At 36.2% G+C, this 25547-nt stretch overlaps 1 protein-coding gene across 1 annotated transcript in view; it reads right to left on the bottom strand.

Moving 5' to 3' along the window:
- The window catches only part of LOC132544190 (protein unc-13 homolog A-like), a 135740-nt gene that overhangs the window by 66969 nt on the left and 43224 nt on the right, over window positions 1–25547 (bottom strand). Inside the window, 1 exon segment of the mRNA XM_060207758.1 lies at window positions 863–926. Within this exon segment, the coding sequence (XP_060063741.1) occupies window positions 863–926 (64 nt within the window).

Raw genomic sequence — 25547 nt, 5'->3', positions numbered from 1 at the left:
CAACTCACTTGATTCTAAAAATAGAATAATTCCGCATGACAAAAAATTGTCTTATATGCCTGGAAAATACTATAGCATCCAAATTGTGTCAGCTCACATGTGAAATACACTGTATGCTGTGCATGTAACATTCAGAAAGTAAAGGTTATAAAAAATTTACATCGCTGTTGATATCAGGCAGACTTACAACAAATACACCCACAATATTTGACTTCAATGAAAAACAACTTTTACTTTGGAAATTTTTGTATACAATGTTTTATAGAAAGGAAACATGTCTTGACAAAGAAAGACATTAATAAATATCTGCATTAATAGTAAATAATATGTAGACATTCTGAAAATAACAAATGGTATTACACTGGTGACTTAATTGTCATACAATCAAGAGAGATAACTCCAGGCACATTGGCCATTTGACTAAACTCAGCAAGAAAACTCTTATTTCAGAAAATTTTGGGCTGGTAACAAAGATGTCTGGATAATTGAGGGTCCGCTGTATATTTTTTTCATAGAACTTGAAACAAATGATATTTCATTATCCTGCAATAAGCCTCTATCGTCTTACTTTGTATCATAATTTGTATGTTGCTCCCTAAACGCTCAACATATATGGTACAAATACCAGCTTTCAATGTCGACACAGATTTCATTTAGTTTGATTATCACAGACAATTATTAATTTAGAGGAATTTGACCGTGCAAATATGTAGAGGTCTGGATGTAGACAGCCAAGTTGGAAATTGAAGACTTAAAATCCCTTGAAGCAGGATGTTAATCCTCCAAGTTCTAGATAAATTGGTTACCCTGACTGAAATGAGGTGACTTTTTAATATACTTCTAACGAGGTCTCTAAACTTACCCGCCATTGTGTTGTATGCCATGGCCATCCCGATCATCTGACACATCACCATCCATCAGAGTGCCTGGCTGAAAAACACAATGTACAAAAACAGTTAAAAAACAGGTCAAATTTTATCTGAAATCCTCATGAATGCAGATTTCCTTAATATCTAACATATGTTATAAAAGGTTTTCTTCCAGTCTCAGCATACACTTTTCACTAAATTTTCATGTATGTGATTCTTCCTGGCATAAAAATAATGTTGGTTTCCCAAATTAGTCCTTGTTACATACTCTAATGGGAATTCTTCTAAGTTTCAGTAAAAATAAGACCTCCTGGTTGGGTCAAACTCAAAGTCAATGAAACATCAGAACAACTAATCACCTTTGTACACAAAACCACATATACTCCAAAACTTTAAAAAAAAACAATTCAAAATGATCTGTCAACTTTGATCCCAGCATGCTTCACATTGACCTTCATACTTGTTATTATATGTTTTATATACATGTATAAAAAAAATCCCTGACAATCCTGAAGGAAGAACATTGACATAAACACAAGCCTCACCGGGATCTGATTGCATAAGCCATATATACATAACAAACTGTGAAATAAACGAATATAGCTGATCACCTTGGAGATAGTGTTACTTTGAGACAACTATACCTTGTATATAGGTGTTACCTGGGATTTACTACAACATCAATGTATTGTAGAGCTGACTTCAAATTACAGCTACCTGTAAAAAAAGTACCAAGCACACCAATCTACCTGTAAAAGTACCAAGCACACCAATCAACCTGTACAAGTACCAAGCACACCAATCTACCTGTACAAGTACCAAACACACCAATCTACCTGTACAAGTACCAAGCACACTAATCTACCTGTAAAAGTGCCAAGCACACCAATCTACCTGTAAAAGTGCCAAGCACACCAATCTACCATAAGGTTGTAAACAACTACCGGTATGAAATATCTGTATCTGAATTCCTGAATCCCAAGTTCATCTTAAACTGAACCAGTTACTGCCCTTATGACATTCTGAAGGGTTCTTTTTTCAAATTGTTTTAAATCTTTGGAATTCATCTTATCCCATTTCTGACAAACACTTACTCCACCCATAATACTTTTATTATTTCCTGAATATCATTGCTAAATTTTCTGTAGAACAGTTTTCTTTCCTGAACTGTCACAATCTAAGGAATTCTCACATCTATTGAACCTACTGAAACAATTCTTAATTTTGGGGTGTGTCTGGAGGTTTTGATGAGTTTAAGTGAAATCTGAATATGTTTCCATTAATTAACAGCATTGCAGGTGCTATCAGGAGTGACATAAACACTTAAACCTTCAATTACTTTGGCTGGAAATATATACAGCAAACAAAGGTCAGAAAATATTTTTACTTGTCTAAAACCTACAGAGAAAATGTTGATTTTGGAATAACCATAAAGGGTAAAGATTACAAATGATAACTGAAAGAAAAAAGAAAATATCCTACCATGAAACAAAAAGAACTTGCTGAGAATAATGATATATTGTTAAACCCTCTGAATACTTCGATTTGGCCTGCAATCTTTGTCTATCTGTCATGTTATAAGAAACATTAGTAAAGTATCAGTAAACTGGATGTTCTTAGCTACTGTAGTTCTCGGGTTACATAGAAGTCACATCCTGACCTGTGATTATAACAACATGGAACTCCAGGTACTCTTGGCCCACTGTACTGTGATGTCAGAGTATTGATCTAAATATTTCAACATTCATAGTCAACAGTAGTTTAACAGTTTATACAATAAAAAAATAAATCATCTCAAAACCAAACGCTGAAAAAATGAGGAAGTTTTTAGTTACCTGCAGTCCACCAAATTTTGAGTGTGATTTTGTCGCCAAAACCTGTCACACCTGAGGGTAGTCCTTGTAAACAGGACTTGGGCCATTTGACAAGACTTCTAGTAACTTAAACTCGTCCAATTACATGTGTATATATCTATAACTGTGACATACCTATAAGAGAGATGTCGTACAATAGGGAAATAAACCCCACATATTCTGTTGTTCAGAAAATATCAGCCGGGGAATACACAGCACACTTATCGCCTCAGTGATTTTGAAAGTGTGAGTTTCAGTCTACCTGTATGTTGGGAAAAATGAATCGTCTTTCCTTTCAATACAGTTGGGCATTATCTGGGTAAATATTATTACTAAAATTTATATACATACAGTTGCAGTAATTACAGGCATTACTTTAAACTTTGTAGATATGTTTGCTACATTGATAAGAGTAGTAATCGTGCAGAAAAGCTGCTTAGGAGCTAAAACTTAACAAGCAATATAGAATATTCTGTTGAAATGTAAGTATTTTGTTTTTTGTAGGTTGATAAATATCACTTAACATCAAACTGACACAAACAGAGCCAAGATTTCATAGTTTGTAATGTATGAATAAACACACACTTCAACAAACATATTACTAAGCATAAGTGATATGAAACAGATCATAAAAAAAAAATATACTTAAAAATCTCCTTTCTATATAGATTTTGAATAAGTATAGTGTAGACAAATATGAATCAATAGTAAAGTTCTGTGACAGAGCTTATAAACTTAACATATTACTATACAAAAACAGTAAAAAGTCCAAACCTCGTCCTTCACTTTTCTATGTATCATCAAAACCAGGTAAAATTTCCTCTCCTCTGGTATAACAAAAGGGAAAGTGGAGGAGATATTAATACATTAAAAAGATCTTAATTATTCTGGTGATAACTTGTTGTCAGCTAGAATGAAAGCTTTCTGTATTCAATTATTTATTCCACATTTTTAAGGTAAGGACTGACCCCTACTGACACTCAAGTGTCAGAAACGCTCTTATCATAAATAGCCTCCTATGTCCAGCTTGTTCTCTCCACTTAGTGACACAGACATTTGGTAGAGAACACAGGGTAGACTTATACAACTTAGTGACACAGAACTTTGGTACAGAACATAGGTGACAACAGACCTTTGGTACAGAACACAGGTGACACATACATTTGGTACAGAACACAGGTGACACATACATTTGGTACAGAACAAAGGTGACACAGACCTTTGGTACAGAACACAGGTGACACAGACCTTTGGTACAGAACACAGGTGACACATACATTTCGTACAGAACACAGGTTACACATACATTTGGTACTGAACACAGGTAACACAGACCGTTGGTACAGAACACAGTGAAAAGACCTTTGGTACAGAACACAGGTGACCCAGACCTTTGGTACAGAACACAGGTGACACAGACCTTTGGTACAGAACACAGGTGACACAGACCTTTGGTACAGAACACAGGTGACCCAGACCTTTGGTACAGAACACAGGTGACCGAGACCTTTGGTACAGAACACAGGTGACCCAGACCTTTGGTACAGAACACAGGTGACACAGACCTTTGGTACAGAACACAGGTGACCCAGACCTTTGGTACAGAACACAGGTGACACAGACCTTTGGTACAGAACACAGGTGACACAGACCGTTGGTACAGAACACAGGTGACACAGACCTTTGGTACAGAACACAGGTGACAAGGACCTTTGATACAGAACACAGGTGACCCAGACCTTTGGTACAGAACACAGGTGACACAGACCTTTGGTACAGAACACAGGTGACACAGACCTTTGGTACAGAACACAGGTGACAAGGACCTTTGACACAGAACACAGGTGACAAGGACCTTTGGTACAGAACACAGGTGACAAGGACCTTTGATACACTAAGGGTAGAAACAGTAATACCACTAAGTACAAAAAAGTTATTGAATCATTCATACCAGTAAACAGGTCACAAAAATCATCTTATCACTGAGAACTCATCAAGACTTTGGACATTGTTACATATCTGATTACAGTCTGAGACTTACTGTAAACCTCTTAAAGTATTACTTACATTAAAGAAACACAAATAGCTACTATTTAGGTCCTATGTGAGTGGACCTTGTGTAGACGGTGTCACTATGTGTTAGTGATATTTGTAGAATTGTGATGGGGTGCCAAAATTCAGATATTTTTGTTGGGATGGGTGGGGGTGTACAGGAATGATCAGAACAGTGAGATATGGTTGGTGGGATGGGTTGGGGGTGTACAGGAATGATTGGAAAAGTGAGATATAATTGGTGGGATGGGTTGTAGGTGTACAGGAATGATCAGAACAGTGAGATATGGTTGGTGGGATGGGTTGGGGGTGTACAGGAATGATCAGAACAGTGAGATATGGTTGGTGGGATGGGTTGTAGGTGTACAGGAATGATCAGAACAGTGAGATATGGTTGGTGGGATGGGTTGTAGGTGTACAGGAATGATCAGAACAGTGAGATATGGTTGGTGGAATGGGTTGGGGATGTACAGGAATGATCAGAACAGTGAGATATGGTTGGTGGGATGGGTTGTAGGTGTACAGGAATGATCAGAACAGTGAGATATGGTTGGTGGGATGAGTTGTGTGTACAGGAATGATCAGAACAGTGAGATATGGTTGGTGGGATGGGTTGTAGGTGTACAGGAATGATCAGAACTGCTAGATATGATTGGTGGGATGGGTTGTGGGTGTACAGGAATGATCAGAACTGCTAGATATGATTGGTGGGATGGGTTGTGGGTGTACAGGAATGATCAGAACTGCTAGATATGATTGGTGGAATGGGTTGTTGGTGTACAGGAATGATCAGAACAGTGAGATATGGTTGGTGGGATGGGTTGTGGGTGTACAGGAATGATCAGAACTGCTAGATATGATTGGTGGGATGGGTTGTGGGTGTACAGGAATGATCAGAACTGCTAGATATGATTGGTGGGATGGGTTGTGGGTGTACAGGAATGATCAGAACAGTGAGATATGGTTGGTGGGATGGGTTGTGGGTGTACAGGAATGATCAGAACAGTGAGATATGGTTGGTGGGATGGGTTGTAGGTGTACAGGAATGATCAGAACTGCTAGATATGATTGGTGGGATGGGTTGTGGGTGTACAGGAATGATCAGAACTGCTAGATATGATTGGTGGGATGGGTTGTGGGTGTACAGGAATGATCAGAACTGCTAGATATGGTTGGTGGGATGAGTTGTGTGTACAGGAATGATCAGAACAGTGAGATATGGTTGGTGGGATGGGTTGTAGGTGTACAGGAATGATCAGAACAGTGAGATATGGTTGGTGGGATGGGTTGGGGGTGTACAGGAATGATCAGAACAGTGAGATATGGTTGGTGGGATGGGTTGTAGGTGTACAGGAATGATCAGAACAGTGAGATGGGTTGGGGGTGTACAGGAATGATCAGAACAGTGAGGTATGGTTGGTGGGATGGGTTGTAGGTGTACAGGAATGATCAGAACAGTGAGATATGGTTGGTGAGATGGGTTGTGGGTGTACAGGAATGATCAGAACAGTGAGATATGGTTGGTGGGATGGGTTGTAGGTGTACAGGAATGATCAGAACAGTGAGATATGGTTGGTGGGATGGGTTGTTGGTGTACAGGAATGATCAGAACAGTGAGATATGGTTGGTGGGATGGGTTGTAGGTGTACAGGAATGATCAGAACAGTGAGATATGGTTGGTGGGATGGGTTGTAGGTGTACAGGAATGATCAGAACAGTGAGATATGGTTGGTGGGATGGGTTGTAGGTGTACAGGAATGATCAGAACAGTGAGATATGGTTGGTGGGATGGGTTGGGGGTGTACAGGAATGATCAGAACAGTGAGATATGGTTGGTGGGATGGGTTGTAGGTGTACAGGAATGATCAGAACAGTGAGATATGGTTGGTGGGATGGGTTGTAGGTGTACAGGAATGATCAGAACAGTGAGATATGGTTGGTGGGATGGGTTGTGGGTGTACAGGAATGATCAGAACAGTGAGATATGGTTGGTGGGATGGGTTGTAGGTGTACAGGAATGATCAGAACAGTGAGATATGGTTGGTGGGATGGGTTGGGGGTGTACAGGAATGATCAGAACAGTGAGGTATGGTTGGTGGGATGGGTTGTTGGTGTACAGGAATGATCAGAACAGTGAGATATGGTTGGTGGGATGGGTTGTTGGTGTACAGGAATGATCAGAACAGTGAGATATGGTTGGTGGGATGGGTTGGGGGTGTACAGGAATGATCAGAACAGTGAGATATGGTTGGTGGGATGGGTTGTGGGTGTACAGGAATGATCAGAACAGTGAGATATGGTTGGTGGGATGGGTTGTAGGTGTACAGGAATGATCAGAACAGTGAGATATGGTTGGTGGGATGGGTTGTGGGTGTACAGGAATGATCAGAACAGTGAGATATGGTTGGTGGGATGGGTTGTAGGTGTACAGGAATGATCAGAACAGTGAGATATGGTTGGTGGGATGGGTTGGGGGTGTACAGGAATGATCAGAACAGTGAGATATGGTTGGTGGGATGAGTTGTGTGTACAGGAATGATCAGAACAGTGAGATATGGTTGGTGGGATGGGTTGGGGGTGTACAGGAATGATCAGAACAGTGAGATATGGTTGGTGGGATGGGTTGTAGGTGTACAGGAATGATCAGAACAGTGAGATATGGTTGGTGAGATGGGTTGTAGGTGTACAGGAATGATCAGAACAGTGAGATATGGTTGGTGGGATGGGTTGTGTGTACAGGAATGATCAGAACAGTGAGATATGGTTGGTGGGATGGGTTTGGGGTGTACAGGAATGATTGGAAAAGTGAGATATAATTGGTGGGATGGGTTGTAGGTGTACAGGAATGATCAGAACAGTGAGATATGGTTGGTGGGATGGGTTGTGTGTACAGGAATGATCAGAACAGTGAGATATGGTTGGTGGGATGGGTTGTAGGTGTACAGGAATGTGTGTTGTTGGGTTGTAGGTGTACAGGAATGATCAGAACAGTGAGATATGGTTGGTGGGATGGGTTGTAGGTGTACAGGAATGATCAGAACAGTGAGATATGGTTGGTGGGATGGGTTGTAGGTGTACAGGAATGATCAGAACAGTGAGATATGGTTGGTGGGATGGGTTGTAGGTGTACAGGAATGATCAGAACAGAGAGATATGGTTGGTGAGATGGGTTGGGGGTGTACAGGAATGATCAGAACAGTGAGATATGGTTGGTGGGATGGGTTGTAGGTGTACAGGAATGATCAGAACAGTGAGATATGGTTGGTGGGATGGGTTGTAGGTGTACAGGAATGATCAGAACAGTGAGATATGGTTGGTGGGAAGGGTTGTAGGTGTACAGGAATGATCAGAACTGTGAGATATGATTGGTGGGATGGGTTGTGGGTGTTCAGGAATACATCCTTAATAAGTCATTATAGTTTGAGGGTTTCATAAAGAGGCAATCAGTAATTATAGTAGGCAAGAAGATGGTAAGGAAATTGAGAAGCTCACATGTGACAACGTATAAGAACATGATAATATTATTAAATTTTACCTGTGGATAAGACATACTTAAAGACACAACTCTCTCCTGAAAAAGATTTTTTGCTCTGGGAATAGTCAATGTCCGCATAAGAGAGGTGCGATATAATGTCATCCATGTTGGAGCAGAGTACGCAGTATCTGCTGCATGCCTCCATGTACGTTTTTCAAGCAATTTAATATCTGATGGATTTATTACAGTTGAATTTCTTCTGAAAAAGCGTGAGCTTTGGTCAAAGTTGTTACCATTTGGAAGCACATAATCCCTTGCTTTAATTTCACTTTTGTCATTTTCACTCCTCCGTCGAGAGATAGCAATGTGACGCATTTTGACACGGTTAAATTTTTCAGCTGAATTGTAAGCCATGATGTTGAAATTTTGATCTGAAGATAGATTGAATCATATTTCTATTGTAATCCAGTTGGGTATTGTCACAATCTATGAACTTGTCATCCAATCAAAAGAGGAATGGAAAACGTACGTTCCTTGGGAATACTGATACAAGAATAAAACATAACAAGATCACTTAGGATTTAACTGTCTTTAAGTCTTCAAACAAAAAAATAATTACAGGAATTCAATTATAGATTAAAATGAAAGCAGAATTTTCTTATAATTTGACACTGAATAGATTTTTTAACTTAAGAACATACATATCCTTTCTGACAAATTTTTACACAACCACTGCCCACAAACAACTTACATGCAAATATTTCACCAGAAGGAAATCTAGTAAATTAATTAGAGGTCGAGGATTAGATATTGTATTTGAACACCATCATGGTGTACTAACTAAGACCACTGTTCCTTCTTGACACCAGGAAATATATATCCACTAAGAAAAATTAATCCTGATTTAAGTATATTGAAGTGTATCCCATGAAGATAATTCTCCACTTAAAGCAAGAAAACATTTATCCATCGACAGGAAAACATCACAAAAAAAGGAAAATCTGCAAATGGTTATTTAGCTATTTGAAGAATGGTGTAAAAAAACATCCCTGGATCGAGTTAAGAACATCCAGAAGCATTGTAATATCCTGAGAAAATTGAAGCTGTTTTTAGCATTCCACTTGACGTTTGTTGACAGCAGTGGCATCAAATGTATATTGATCCAGAATGGAAGACATGGTGATAGGTCTATACAGTATTGTGACAACGTTAGAACAGCCAACATCTTACACGTTTCACCAAGAAATCCTTAAAATCACCCTCAAAGTAGCCGTCTTTTTTTTTTTTTTTTAATAAAGTTTGAATCTTAAATATCATATTGATTTCAGAAAAACTTATAAGTGAATAACTGTTTGGTTTTCTTAAAACATCTTTAGCAGACATTTTGTCTGTGTTTTTTTTAGCTTTTTTTCCTGCTAAAATTCAAACTTTACAAAAAAATAAAAAAAAAAAAAACCAGTGTAAGAACTGTTTTGTATCCAGCTTGCTCTGCATAGCTCAACAAAGTACACACAAATAGAAGAATGTCTTCGCTTGCAAAAATTTTATCCCAGTGGAATAACAGATGAATACACTATGGACCCAAAAATCAATTTCTCATGATGTTTTGCTGGAAATGTAAAGACCCATGAAGTTCTGTTATGCCTTGATGAGTTTACAATTGTGCTATGGAACATATTCTATTAACTTGTCCTCACCGACTTCAAATTGAAATTTTTGTTTACGAGATGGGGCTAAACATATGAAGAAAAAGGTATTAATCACACTAAGACTGGTTAAAGAACCAGAAAAGGTTTATATAAGGCAATGAAATATATCCAAGACAGAAGCAACATGTCTAGCCATTGTAATTAATGGTAATATAATCAAAGTATTATAACTATATGCTATCAATTTAACTATCTATACTTCAACACAGATTGTACGATTGCACTTCAAATCTGCAGAAACAGGACATCCCTAAATATTGTTATTAGTAGTGTGTTATATCAAAATCAAATCATAACACATCTGACATGTATCTGGAACATGATCAATATAAAATCCATATTGAATGGATAAATGTATTGTATTGATACCATCTAACATCATATCAAAAGATAATGCTAAATAAGTAAAATATCTAGAACCAAATGTGCACTAAACACCAACTCATTACTGAATGTCTTGTCTTTAGAAGATCATTTGTTCAGGAGAAGCAGACAGCATTTTCTACATGGTGATCATGGTGGCCATCATTGTGGAACAGATTTAAATTTTACTTACAACTATCTGTGGATTATACAAAACTCATGGATAAAACTTCTTGTTTATGATAAACAAGGCTAACAGGATTTTCTAGATCTCAACTGCTGCAGGGGTCAAAATTGTATTAATGACAATCTGTGGATCATACACAACTTATAAGTCAAACTTCTTTCTCCATATGATACAGCTTTCCATTCTAAAGATGGCAGCCATTTCATAGTCAAACCAATTTTGACAGAGATGGGTTATGCTCCCCGAATGGAACAAAATTTAAGTATAAAAAATAACAAAGGGCAATAACTCTTCTATCATGCAAAAGAGAGTTATGGTTCTTGTACAATGCACTTCTCCTCATCAATGAAGCTTTATACTGATACCTCTTATAGTTTTTGTGTTATGCTCTGGACAAAATTGCACTATAGGTCCCTTGGACAAAGGATGTTTTCCCTAAGTAGAATGAGTATGATACTAAAGGTTTTTTATTTCTAGGTAATCAAAGCTTGTCCCTCTAACCTAATATGAAATATTTTGTCATTTTAACCCATATTTGCTTGTTATGGTCAAATTACCTGGTGAGTAAAATCTGCATAAGACCTGATACTCCTGGATAAACCTTTCCCCTAAATACTTCATGATCATTACAAGTTCAAGTTAAACTCTGTTTCTTTATGAAAATAGTCATTTCAATATTGACTTTTCTTAAAGGGACCAATGAGATGAACAGTTCTCACTGGGACCTAGAGTGACCTTGACATTTGTAAGAATTTACAATGACTCTCAGGAGAAATAAAAAAATGACATGATATTTAGTTATCATGTGAATCATTATATTTCATTATATCTCAAATGTCAATATTCACCACCGACATAACAAACGAGACAATTATCACATATCCACCACCAACATACCACAGCAGACATTTCTCACATTTTACATAAAGGTTATGTCTCCTACAATCTAAATTCATAAACAAAATTACAACATTGTAGTACATATCCTGTATTAACTGCAAGAGGTAAATACATATCTTCAGATAGAAATTAGAACCAGTGGGAAATTTTTGGCAGTTCTACTGAAACTGTTATTGATATATGATATAAACTTTTTTTTCACAGCTATTGCTTAACAAGATGTCAACATATAATTAGCACTCTTGATGGCCTTGATGGAAACACATAAGGGTCTTACTCGGGGAGAAAACTGGAGATTCTAAGGAAAACCATTGCAGAGTGGCAGGTTATGTGATACCTTATCACCGGTGATTGGGAAATCAAACCCATGTTGCTTAGGTGAAAGTAGAGTGTATTATCACTACGCCCTCCAACTGGATATTTTGGTGTGCTTGATACTGGGCACGGACATAAACTTATTATAGTATATATACTAGGATACTTCTGATATTTTATCTTTATAAGATTAACAATGTTGAAAAGTACTGTACAACATAACTCATTTTATAATCTCCAAAACACTTTGGACCTTTCTGATGACCCAAGATTCTTGAAATCATTTCAATATTGTATGAAAGTTACTGCAAAAGTGTCTGAATGTTAAAAATATCCTACTTTCCCTGGATTACTGTATTTTGTCAAGAGAAATACTGAGGACCTCAAAAACTGACACCATGAATTTAATCAGAGACATTTAAAAATAGAAACCTTTTCAATGTTGTATAAATTTGATAAACCTTTCCTATTTATAAAATCTTTGCTAATTTAATCAGTCATTTCCCGACCCGATTTCCATCAGAGATGCCCTTCAATGTCAGTTTCCTCGTACGTTTGTAAAGGTTTCCTCTCTCTTTATAGTGATGCATAATTGTCACTGGAGTTTATAATCATATTTGTAGTTTCACCCTGACAACTGAGGCTAGGCATTAACACAGCCTATTTTACAACAAAGAAAAAGTCCAATTGCTGTTTCATTCCAACATGCACTTTAAACTATTAGATCATAAGCATTATGAATTAAGAATTTAATGTATTTTCAATATTTATGTTCTTTTCTCTTATGCAGTGCTTGCAATAATACTTTTTTTCAACCTTGCTCAGTATAATAGAAAGGTTGTCATAACAACATGATTTGGAGGACATGGGGAGGATTCAAAAATGGCTTTCCTGATAATAATCTGATATGTCTGTTCATCCTCGTGTTGTATTACCAGTACAATGCCAATACTATCTGACATTGTCATCTTTACAAAAGGATACCAAATGATGGCACATTGGACAGTACACCACTAACATAACATCTTTACAAAAGGATACCAGATGATAGCACATTGGACAGTACATCACTAACATAACATCTTTACAAAAGGATACCAGATGATAGCACATTGGACAGTACACCACTAACATAACATCTTTACAAAAGGATACCAGATGATAGCACATTGGACAGTACACCACTAACATAACATCTTTACAAAAGGATACCAGATGATAGCACATTGGACAGTACACCACTAACATAACAGATTCACTTTGGTATTTAGAGATGTTTATTTATAATTTTTTTTTGAGTTATTCAAAGCATGAGACCTAGCTGTGGGCTCCTGAGCTGTACAAAGCAGAAGACCTAGCTGTGGGCTCCAGAACTGTACAAAGCACGAAACCTAGCTGTGGGCTCCTGAGCTGTACAAAGCAGGAGACCTAGCTGTGGGCTCCTGAGCTGTACAAAGCAAGAGACCTAGCTGTGGGCTCCTGAGCAGTACAAAGCAAGAGACCTAGATGTGGGCTCCTGAGCTGTACAAAGTAGGAGACCTTACTGTGGGCTCCTGAGCTGTACAAAGCAATTGAGACCTAGATGTGGGCTCCTGAGCTGTACAAAGCAGGAGACCTTACTGTGGGCTCCTGAGCTGTACAAAGCACGAGACCTAGCTGTGGGCTCCTGAGCTGTACAAAGCAGTTTTACCTAGCGGTGGGCTGCTCAGCTGTAAAAAGTAGGAGACTTAGCTGTGGGCTCCTGAGCTGTACAAAGTAGGAGACCTAGATGTGGGCTCCTGAGCTGTACAAAGCACGAGACCTAGCTGTGGGCTCCTGAGCAGTACAAAGCAAGAGACCTAGATGTGGGCATCTGAGCAGTACAAAGCAGGAGACCTTACTGTGGGCTCCTGAGCTGTACAAAGCATGAGACCTAGCTGTGGGCTCCTGAGCTGTACAGAGCAGGAGACCTAGATGTGGGCTCCTTAGCTGTACAAAGCAGGAGACCTAGCTTTGGGCTCCTGAGCTGTACAGAGCAGGAAACCTAGCTGTGGGCCCCTGAGCAGTACAAAGCAGGAGACCTAGCTGTGGGCCCCTGAGCAGTACAAAGCAGGAGACCTAGCTGTGGGTCCCTGAGCTGTACAAAGTAGGAGACCTACATGTGGGCTCTTGAGCAGTACAAAGCAGGAGACCTAGCTGTGGGCTCCTGAGCTGTGCAAAGCAGTTTGGCCTAGATGTGGGCTCCTGAGCTGTACAAATTGGTACAAAATAGGTTTTAGTTGTTCAAGCCTACCCGCAGCAATACAGATAGGTACAAACTACTCATACACCCATATCATTCTTCATAGTCACAGAGATAAGTACAATCTGACAAAAGATTACTCTATTTTTTCCAGACACACAGATGGGTACAAACTGGCAAACAGTCTTTTTATTCTACCTATTCATACCAATTGGTACATACTGTTCTAGTCTACCCAGTGATACAAACAGGTTACAAAATGAATTTGAAATGTTCCAGTCTACCCAGCCATATCAATAATGGGAAATGGGAAAGTATTTCTAGTCTATCTGGTCAAACAATTGTGTATTTGGATGAATTGTTTTCATAGAAATTGATTCAAATTTAAATCAATTGTAGAAAAAAAATATGCATGTTATGATAGTAATTTAATCTCTACAGGTAGAGACTAAACAAGTTCAACCATGCTCATCTGTCGTAGAGGCTGCATGACCTCTGCTGCCTCTCTCAGACTTAACTAATTTCACAAAGCTTTATGTCTGACATCCTTACAGGACAAGAAAACAAGTACACAACTGAAGGCTATTACAGGATAAGGAAAATGCGTACGGAGAGGACCTCTAATTATATCATCCAATGGAAATGGGAATGAATGTTTGGGGTTAAGGAAATATACTACATAATCAATATTGTGATCATTTCCAAAAGATTTCATCATTGAGAAAATGTTCACTGTTTTAAACAGATAATGAGTTTGGACTTGGTTGATTAATTTTTGGTAGATTTAATATGTATACCACAATTGATGACAGCAAATTTAGGCACACAGGAATATATAGCAAATATGGCATATCAGAAAAAAGGAATTAATGCATAAATTAATGATTTCATAAACAGGTAAGGATACCAGCATTGATGTCTGGAACTGGTTTACGTACAATTCTGAATTAGATTACAGAACCCCGCACTAAAACTTAAAACTCTCAAGCTTCAATATCTACATTCAAATACAAAAATGTCAAACAGAATAACAGAGAACCATTTACAAAGAACATTTTATACAATATTGCTATCAGGAAATTTCATTTCCGAGATTATTAAAACATTACTCAATGTCTCATTAATATTTTAGTAAATTGATTCATTTATCCAGATGACAGGCTTGTTTGCCATGGCTGGTGTCACGGTGAAGGACACAGGTGATCGACAAGTCTGTGGATAGAGACAACAGACTGATATAGATCTGCCGTCCCGACAGGTATAAATAATTACACATCCTGGCTTCATCTATTGAACCTGCAGCACTACATGTACCAAAGTGTTAACAAATTATGTGTGTGGTTCCAATGAAATATTTTTATATTCATCGATACATACAATTTATTGACAATTAAACATGACAAACTGTTTACAGATTAATCCTTTTGGAGCTAAATAAAAGTTGCATATCCTTTAAACAGGCAAGTTTTCCTAAGGTACTTTTTGGGGTTGAAAATGCAGAAAATATGCTTCTACTTACTTTATTTCCCCATCCAAAAATTCCGTCAAAATCTATCTCCAGAAGCTAAGAACTCAACTCAAATTATTCAGCTAACATACCAGACCAGTGATAAATAGTCCAAAGCTTTACAGCATTCTCTTAAAAATCTGTTTTCATCTCAATTATTGACTTTCTATGACTCTGTTCTGTTTAATTATATAGGTACAATACAATTGAAGTAAAAATATCTGCCTAATTCATGTACTTCTTGTTTTAAATAATCTGAAGTGTTGTAATGACAAGTACCAGATATAAGTAATTATCTACCTGTTAATGACTAAACGAGGTAATTATGATCTATGTCAGTCAAATTTACTTAATGTCTTGCTAACACATCATACATGTCCCAATGGACACAAATTGAGGCCCCAACTCTGTATTGTAAGTGATTGGCTTATGGAGCATGAAAGGTAGGCATCAAGTTATATTGTCAAAAAGTGTAGAGGTTTTTGTCACGATATCCATTGTGAAAGAGAGTAAAATAACCTTGTCATTTCTTACCAGTTGAACATGCAAGTGTTTTCTAAAGATAATCATATGATAATCAACATAACTTTTTTAATGTCCATCAAAGGCCATTATCTTTACCAATTGGTTTGTTTCCTGTCTTACTAGTTGGTATTTTTTACTATTTTTTAAACACTTTGTCCTGATTTTGGATGATATCCATTAGACAGGTTTAATTGATATATACAGTAATTATCTTATTTATCATTGTTGTTTATAAATAAAATGTCAATTCCTTCTTGTGTCAGTTTTGTGTACCAGATGAACCTGACAATCATCAAAGATGGCCTCGAAGAATCTTCAATATTTTTCATGAAAAAAAAAACATCAAAAGAAATTACTGTGTATGAATAATGAGGCCCATTGGGCTTGTATCACTCATCTCGTTTTGTTTTATCCATGCTAAAGGAAAAGGATTTAAACAGATCTACAAACTTTTTTGTCTTTGTGCCATGATCCTACCATAATTGGACAAATCACCGTGTTTCCATAGCATAAGAATTTCAGAGAATTTGCTTAATTTCATCTTTTCCTTCCTGCCACACTCACACGAGGGGACCAACACCAACCAATTATACAAAACCTATCTATCTTCACCCAAGGATGTTAGGAACAAATTGGGAAGGAATCCAGGCATTCCTAGACAAGAACAAGAATTTGCTCTAAGAGCCATAATTGCTACCCAATTCCCAGTGTTTATATAAGGTTGATTTCCCTTCAAGCAAAAATATTTAAGACAAAACTGGAAAAAAAAGAAGAAAATTCAGGAGTTCCTTACAGGAAAAGGGTTTTAAAAAATTATCCTTCACCAAAGATAGCTTTAGACCAAATTGAGACAGAATTCAGAAGAAAGATTTTTAAGGATTTGCTCTGTTTCCCCTATTGGACTCTAATCCTAATGCCCAAGGAGGGTTTATACCAAACATATAATCTTTCTCCAAGGATGCTTCAGACCAAATTAGGATGAAATCCAATCATTCCTACAGAAGAAGAATACTTAACTACTTTCTTTTCTACTGGACCCAGCCCCTCCCCTCCCGGTCTAAGACCCACTGTTTATATCAAATTGATTCCCTCTTCCCCCAAGAATGCTCCAGACTATATTTGGTCATAATCAGTTTGTTTTTCATGACTAGTGAGCAATTTGTAGAAAATGTTGATGGATTGAACCTTCAGACCTGGTAGGTTAAAAAGCATATTGACATGAAACCCAGACAATGGTTCTGTAAATGGTTTTCTAATGATTTTGTAACAAAAGCAGAGTCTCGGAAAAACTAATGAATGATCCATGAAAACAACTTCATAGGCCACAAAATTTAAACAAAGGGCAATAATTTTATAGTTTTGGATTTTCAGGTCCAAAATTTGGTACATTGCATACCTTCTTAGTATGACCAATGTATACATCATTTACATCAACTTTCATTATCCCAGTTTAAATTCAAGCAAAGTTATGATCTGGACATGAAAATTTTAACAAAGGTCAATAACCCTGTTATTAAGGAGTGGCAAATCATTATTTTCGTACAATGCACAATGCCTTAGTATGATCAATATACACACCAATAATATATAAACTTTATTTATTTTACAACAATTGCGTAACAAGTTATGTCAACTTATACTTATCACTCTTGTTGGCCCGGATGTAAGCGTGTGAGGGGTCTTATTGTGGGAGGAAACCAGAGTACCCGGGGAAAACCCATGTGGTCGGGCAGGTGACCCCTTACCTTTTCACGTCCGTTTCGGGAATCGAACCCCGGTCGTCTAGGCGAAAGGCGAGTGCGTTACCACTGCGCCACCCGACCACCAAGTTTCATGATCCTAGTTTAAATGCAAATAAATTTATGTTCCTGACACGAAATTTTGACACGGCAATAACTTTGTATAATGAGACGTTTTTGGCCCCTTAATTTGGTACAATGCACATTGTCCTATTACAACCAATGTATATACACCAAGTTTCATGATCCTTGTTTAACTATGAGCAAAGTTACACTCTGGACATGAAAGGATGGACAGAAAGATGGATGGATGGACAAAGAAGCAACTATATACACATAAAAACCAACAAGATTTGAAACAATACATTCACCCAATTTATGAAAAATTACAGCACATGACAGAAATTCTTGCAAAATATCTACCATGAAACAATAATTGGACTTTCAGAGTTCAATTCAATCACATGCTTGAGTTATCATTATTTAGAAATTATTTTGATTTTCCCCAATAAAATTCACCATTGTTTTATTATGTCATTACTATAATGGTCAGTTGTGTCATTTATCAGGCCTATTCTAAGTAACCATATTCATAATCAGCTTTACGCGAGGCTGAGGCTCGTTTAGCAGCTGACTGATTAACCGCTAGATCTAATCATAGTCATTTCTAGGCAGTAGCGCAACAATCCAAGTTCAGTATTTGCTCAATTCATGTTGGTCCATAATGAGAAAATTCCTGGACTTAAAAGGTCACATGTTCTATCAAATCAGGCGGTAAATAATGATGTTGTTAAGAGTCTGGGATAATAACAGGAATAGCACAAAGAATCACTGTCACACCAAATCTGTACGCTTTAATTTAGACTAGTTAGTAAAAGTGAAACATTTCCTTGAAATTCCACATAATGTCTTCAAGAATCCAAACATAGCTTTCTCTAGGTTATGTAAAAAACAAAAAAGGGAAAAAAATCTTAAAAACTTCACAAAAAATAAACAAAATCTGCCAATAATGCCTTCCTTTCAATCAAAGACACTGACTCTTGTTTCTTTACATCTCTTACACATGAGGAACACAATATATCCCTGACAGTATTTCATTTGTATTTCTATATTAACAAACGTGTGTTCCTTTCCCCTCGAGTACCTTATACTAAGATTCATTTACACTAAGAGAAATTGACGGTGTCCCAAATGCAGTCATTATCTGAGAAATCAAAAGATGAGTTAAAACTACTACAGAAAGTTAGGAATCTATGGTGACCTATTTCAAAGGACATCAAATATAACCAGGCGAGACCCTGTATTTCTGTACCTCGTGCGAAATACGTCCAGAGGGACATAGTCTTGTCCAGGATGTTGAACTTCTATTGTCCCTATCATTTCCTGAGTCTTTATAATGCCCTTGAAGTGACTTCAAATTGATTCTCTTAATGAAGATACAGTTTGTCTAAACTAATCACATCCAACCTGTCTATGAAACAAGAGCTTATCTAAAAATTGACTTTCATTCGTTTTTTTATTGATTCTAATTGCTGAAGAGCTTTCATTTCCAAATTAAGACGCAGTTTAAATGTTGACTTGATGTAAATATTGTTAATGAGATCCAAACTAGGAAGAAAGGATGAGCTTACTGCTTTGTTGCATGTGTATTTAGGGACAGTTAATTCTAAAACTGAATCTAGAACCAATTTTTCTATTGAATCCTGTAAATGCTATTGATACTTAATATTTATGTAAGCTAAAGACAAAGTATGAATCTTACGAGTGTACAGACACTGATTCCCAAGATCAACACTCAATACAGGAGATGTGGATACCTAGACAGACTAATATATAAAAGGAAAAATTCATTCAAACAAGATGAAATATATTTCCTGTGACCACGCATCTTTACACAAGAAGGTCCCAGGTCATTCCTATGCCTCTGGAGATACAGTAACGTTCACAGGACATTGCTCAGTGACATATGATGTCCATCAGTAATTTTTAAAGACTCGGGTGAATAATCTTACTGTTCACCTTAAAAAAAAAAGCCACTTTCTGTTCACCAGTAAAAGAACACTCTCCACATGTTCAACATTATAATCACCTTCTTGTTCATCAAGTAATAAAAGTAAATTTAAAATCTACTTCATGTTCACCACTAAATATTTTACATTTTTTTCACCATTAAAACTCCACTTCTTGTTTGTCACTATATCTTTTATTTCCGATTCGTCATTACCTTCACTTCTTATTTGCAGCTTAATTTCTTACTTCCTTTTTACATGAAAACTCCACTTCCTGTTTAGCAGTTAATCTTTTACTGCCTATTTACCATTAAAACTCCACTTTCTGTTCATCACTAAATCTTTTACTGCCTATTCACCATTAAAACTCCACTTTCTGTTCATAACTTAATCTTTTACTACCTATATACATCATTAAAACTCCACTTTCTGTTCATAACTTAATCTTTTACTATTCATAAAACTCCACTTTCTGTTCATAACTTAATCTTTTACTACCTATATACATCATTAAAACTCCACTTTCTGTTCATCACTAAATCTTTTACTGCCTATCCACCATTAAAACTCCACTTTCTGTTCATAACTTAATCTTTTACTACCTATATACATCATTAAAACACTGCCTATTTAAAACTCCACTTTCTGTTCATAACTTAATCTTTTACTACCTATATACATCATTAAAACTCCACTTTCTGTTCATAACTTAATCTTTTACTACCTATATACACCATTAAAACTCCCACTTCCTGTTCATTACTAAACCCTTCACTGCCTATTCACCATTAAAACTCCACTTTCTGTTCATAACTAAATCCATTACTACCTATATACACCATTTAAACTCCACTTCTTCTTAAGCTTTGAAGCTTTTAATTCCTATTCCATATTAGTACAGTGAAAAACCTTATGAAATGCTTGAACTTGTGCTTTAACTTGCATTTATTCAGATTGTTAATGATACATATAATAATATATAATATAATATAATATGTACATCCAAGGACATATTTTCAGTGGAATTCCTATGGAATGTCAATTGAAATCACAGAAAGTACACAACTCTTAGTGTTGCTAACCTCTTAGTCATCCAATGTCTGGTCATAGTCTTTAAAAATCAAGGATGACAAGGTGTCAAGGGTCATCAGGTAAAATGATTTTACCACAAATTCTACTGTAAAGGCATCACATCTATACATATTTACACAATGTTTTATGTTATGTTTGAACATGATTTCTATTGTACTAGATCCAAAAACTGCTTCTCAAATTTTCATATACTGATCAAAGGTAAAGAAATACCAGATTATCCTACAATTGTTCATGATTCAAGCAAAGGTCAGGAAATATTGTCTAATATCAGGTCAACTGACAGAATCTAGCTGGAAACACTGACAGCTAAAAAACATATCATATTTTTAGAAAGAGTATAATGAGTAATCAGCATAAAATACCCAGGAAAAAGTCAATATTAATGCTTATATGCTTGTCAAGTAGTAGGACTCAATCAGTAATATTCATTTTAAATTCTCCTGTGTTTTCTTACTCTACCTGACAGTATTCCAGGTGACCTTCCTCATCATCCACTTCCTGTGTTCTATCCAGCAGATGACAGTCATACGTGTCACTGGTCTCAGTGACCATGTTGTCTTCATGGTAGAGATTATCCAGACCTAAGCTATTCTCATCCTTCAATCCTGTTGTCTTGGTAAAATCCTCCTCACTCTCCTCAACAGTTGTATCACATTTTGTACTATGACAAATATCAACATCCTCAGTTTGTGAAACAGGACTGTTTTTTTGTTCCAGAACTGATGACTGAACAATTCCAGTGCACTCTACAGAAAGTGATGACTCATCAATTTCTGTGTTTTCAAGACAATTTCTAGCCCTTCGTAAAGTTTCCTCAATTATTGGCGTAATCTTACATTGTTTATCATTCTGCAACTTGATTGGTGTCGCTGCATTTCCTTCGGCTTTTTGTGCCTGGTTAAATCCATTTTGAATGACCTTTGACCACGAGGGTCGGGAGTAAGCACCCTCTGTTGGAGTTTGCCATCTCTCCATCTCTGTATTGTCCCCCTGGTAGTCGATAACCTTGTGGTTCTGCCTTGCCTCCTCTCCATTGCTCGTAAAACTAAAATTCGTTAACTTGTCAAGAAGGCCTCCCATGTTTAAAACAAAGCCTTTAACCAGATGCAGGATTTTTAATGTCAGTCAATTCTATATCAATCCTTTGCAGACCAATATAGCTTTGAAGAAGTTCACATCAATATCAAATTTCTGACAACCCATTCATTGAAAACCTGTCTATTTGAGATGAATTTAAATTCTATTGGGTTATTTTAACTCCAGTTTTATTGATGTCCCGACATAATTGTTTGTAGAGTTAGTGTTTTCCAAATGGCTATCAATTATTTCACTTTGCGTTACAGATTACTGGCTCCAATTATCCCCAGATTATCAACAGTAGTTCATCAAGCTACAATTCTCTACCATCCACACCTATCACCCTTGCTGTAACTCATTAGAAATTTTGATCAACAAGAAATCCTATTTATTAAAGATCAAGGCTTAATGTTTAATTGTGTCATCATACACATGAATCGGACAAACTCTCAACAGGTCCCACACCTTTCTGTCTTATTTACTAAAGGATAATGAACCTTTATTGATTTCAAACTGTCCTTTTCAAAATTATCACAATGAAAAAGTGGTTTCCATGTTGTACTGTCAATGAAGGTTTAATGCTTGAATACGTAAAACCGGAGGCAATACATGATACTGTGAATGAGTTCTGTCTATTATAAGTATGATGTCCACAACTGAAATAGACTTTATAGAAAAATGTGATATACAGGTATTGTTTTGTGTGTGACAAAAAGCACGATAGGGTGTCTGTATAACCGAGGATGTGATTTTGAGACAAACTTCATTATTAACTGTTAATTTTGTAGTAAATCCACACAAATTGTGAGCTGTTACAAATTTATGGTGTGTGTTGGTGACATCTATAACGCATATTCCACACTTAGACTATTGCCATAGACTGTTACTGTATCTTGGTTAACTGTCAGCATAATGTCTTTTTTTATATCTAACTTTACCAGAATGTATATATTCACAATAATTCCATAAGAAAAAAAATCAGAATTTCACAATATCCTCTTGTCTTTTCCAGACAATGAAATGAAATTATCTGAAACTGTTTTCTTAATGATATTTTTGAAAATATCTTTCCATTATATCCATAATGTTGAAACATTAATGTCGATAAAGGAAGTTGTCAAATAAAATGGCTTCCTTTTATATAAACTCCACCAAATTTTTGAAAGTTTCTTTTTCTGTTTTACAGACAACTGTAGAAATCATTCATTCCAAATTAAAAGTCATCACTACGCTACACCAGATGACAAAAAAATCACATTTAACCACTTCAATCTGTGATATCCATCACACTGTGTCACATGACCTTGTTTTCATCCAATTAATGCCCTTAATCTGCTTACACAATCAGTGTATTAATGATGAAAAATACCACCGTTAAAATGAAACCTTTTGCACATATTGGTATTAGAAGCTCCAGGTGCCCAAAGTCCTTGAATGGCTCACAGTGATACATATATGTTGATGCAATAACTCAAGTAGAAGCCATTAAAATCGACACAAAAACAGTTTCATAGTCGTTGTATGGAGAACAAAAGATCCTTTCCAAAAAAGTTACAGAGAAAAAGGTTTTTTCAACCAGCTTAAATCTTGAAAGAGCTTTCTAGATGTTCACAAAGGAAGAAATAATCATAGATTTAATGTACGTACACTCATTCACATTGTTGTGTAATACAAGGCATACATGTTTTTCACACAACGTAATCTGCAAGTGTTTTATTTTGAGAAGGCTGTGTAGATTGAATTCCACATCTACAATTGTCACACTAGAGTCTGGATGTTTCCGGGAACAGTTTTCTCATGAACAAAGTGGCCAACAATATTCATTTTTTATAGCCTCTATATATGACACTGGCAGCTCCAGCATCGAGGAGGGCATACTCATGGATTCCAATTTCTTCCATTTTAAAATCCGAATGCATTTATCCTTTCCCTTTGTCCATTTGTCTTCCATAATATCACACATAAAAAATCCAATGTTACACTATGCGCCTTCAATATCAATTTACGTAGATATTTTTAAAACAAAATTCAAACAATAAAATTAAGTAAAATTAAAAACTTCTCCAGGGTGGAAATTGAAATGGTCACATTTCTAATTATTTCCAAATTAAGACATTAAGTTTCATTTAAAGTATTCTTTGACAGATCACATGAAACACACAGGACTTGGGATCCGGTGCTGATGTGGTGGGGATAACAGGGAACACTCAAAGCTCACAATTATTATACGTATTTGTCACACAGTGTTTGGTGACAGCTGGTGAAACAGCCTGTGCTGACATTTTCCTGTATATACATGTGTAGATCTTGTTACAGCCATTTATATCAAGCTAGCTTTACAATTCAATATCTATAAAATGTTTCATAATATTCATAGAAATACTAACCAGCTCTGTCCAGTGTAACATCTAGGTTTTAATTCTTTAGAAAATTCATTTTATCTGCAATATTGATAAAAATATATTAACTTTTTTCCTTTATACATTTCACTGTCTGCCATTTTATCCACTTTTGTATCTCTATGCCTTTTTACATACTCTTTCATTATTTACATTTTCATTCGCTTTTAAGTATTTCTTCTTTCCTATCTTTTTTTAATAAACCTTTAGAAAAGGAAAGACAAAAAAAACCCCAAAAAACGCTTAAATTTTTACTACATGTATCATGTTTACCATTCAGAGGAAATGAGATACAAGGAGAAAGTTACCAAAATAAGCTTGACTGGTTCACAAAATTGATTACTGTAAATATGTGAAATATTGTAGATACTAACAGCATGTAAATAGCTAATCCCCATCAACTAATCTAGGAATGTTAACTGAGCCTCATCATATGCATTATAAATATGTTTCATATTCTCTTATAATCTGGCTAATGGGAAGGCAATGTAAAAGTTAATACCTGACAGAATTCTTGTGACATTTATAATACTATGAAGTCCACAAGATCACATCAACTTTGATGTAAAAAAGAAACATACAGAAATTCACATGAATTGAATTGCAGCCTAGATTTTTCATAGCAAACCTAAAAGCATGACCAGAATATTTTTTGAGGTACAGTTATCAAGAAATTAATGATGTCTCCTTGTAAACAATTATGATTTTGTTTTTCTCATCCAATCTAACACAATCATTTTAGTCACTAACAATTTTTTTTTTTTACTTCTCTGTTATAAATAAATACATGTCCTTTAAACTGAACGTCCCAAATTCTGGAAAACTTCAATCAAGAATCAATCATTTCCATAATTTTGATGCTTTAAGTCTACACACCAACTAAAACGATCTTGTAAATTGGAATTTTGAAGGTTGATATGTTGATGATAGCAAAATGTGATCAAAGAAATATGCCAAAAACTTGTAATATATTCTTGTAGACGTAACTAACAACAACCATCTACATACAATATCACCACATTGTTGTCACTACATTGTTGTCCCCAAATTGTTGTCACCACATTGTTGTCACCACATTGTTGTCACTAAATTGTTGTCACCACATTGTTGTCACCAAATTGTTGTCACTACATTGTTGTTACTATATTGTTGCCACCATATTGTTGTCACCAAATTATTGTCACTACATTGTTGTCACCAAATTGTTGTCACCACATTGTTGTCACCAAATTGTTGTCACCACATTTTTGCC

This window comes from Ylistrum balloti, unplaced genomic scaffold (assembly GCF_031769215.1).
Source record: "Ylistrum balloti isolate Yb309-2 unplaced genomic scaffold, AGI_CSIRO_Ybal_v1 Utg369782, whole genome shotgun sequence".
Lineage (NCBI taxonomy): Eukaryota > Metazoa > Mollusca > Bivalvia > Pectinida > Pectinidae > Ylistrum > Ylistrum balloti.
The sequence above is the reverse complement of the archived record's forward strand: the minus strand, read 5'-3'. Positions and strand labels throughout refer to the sequence as shown.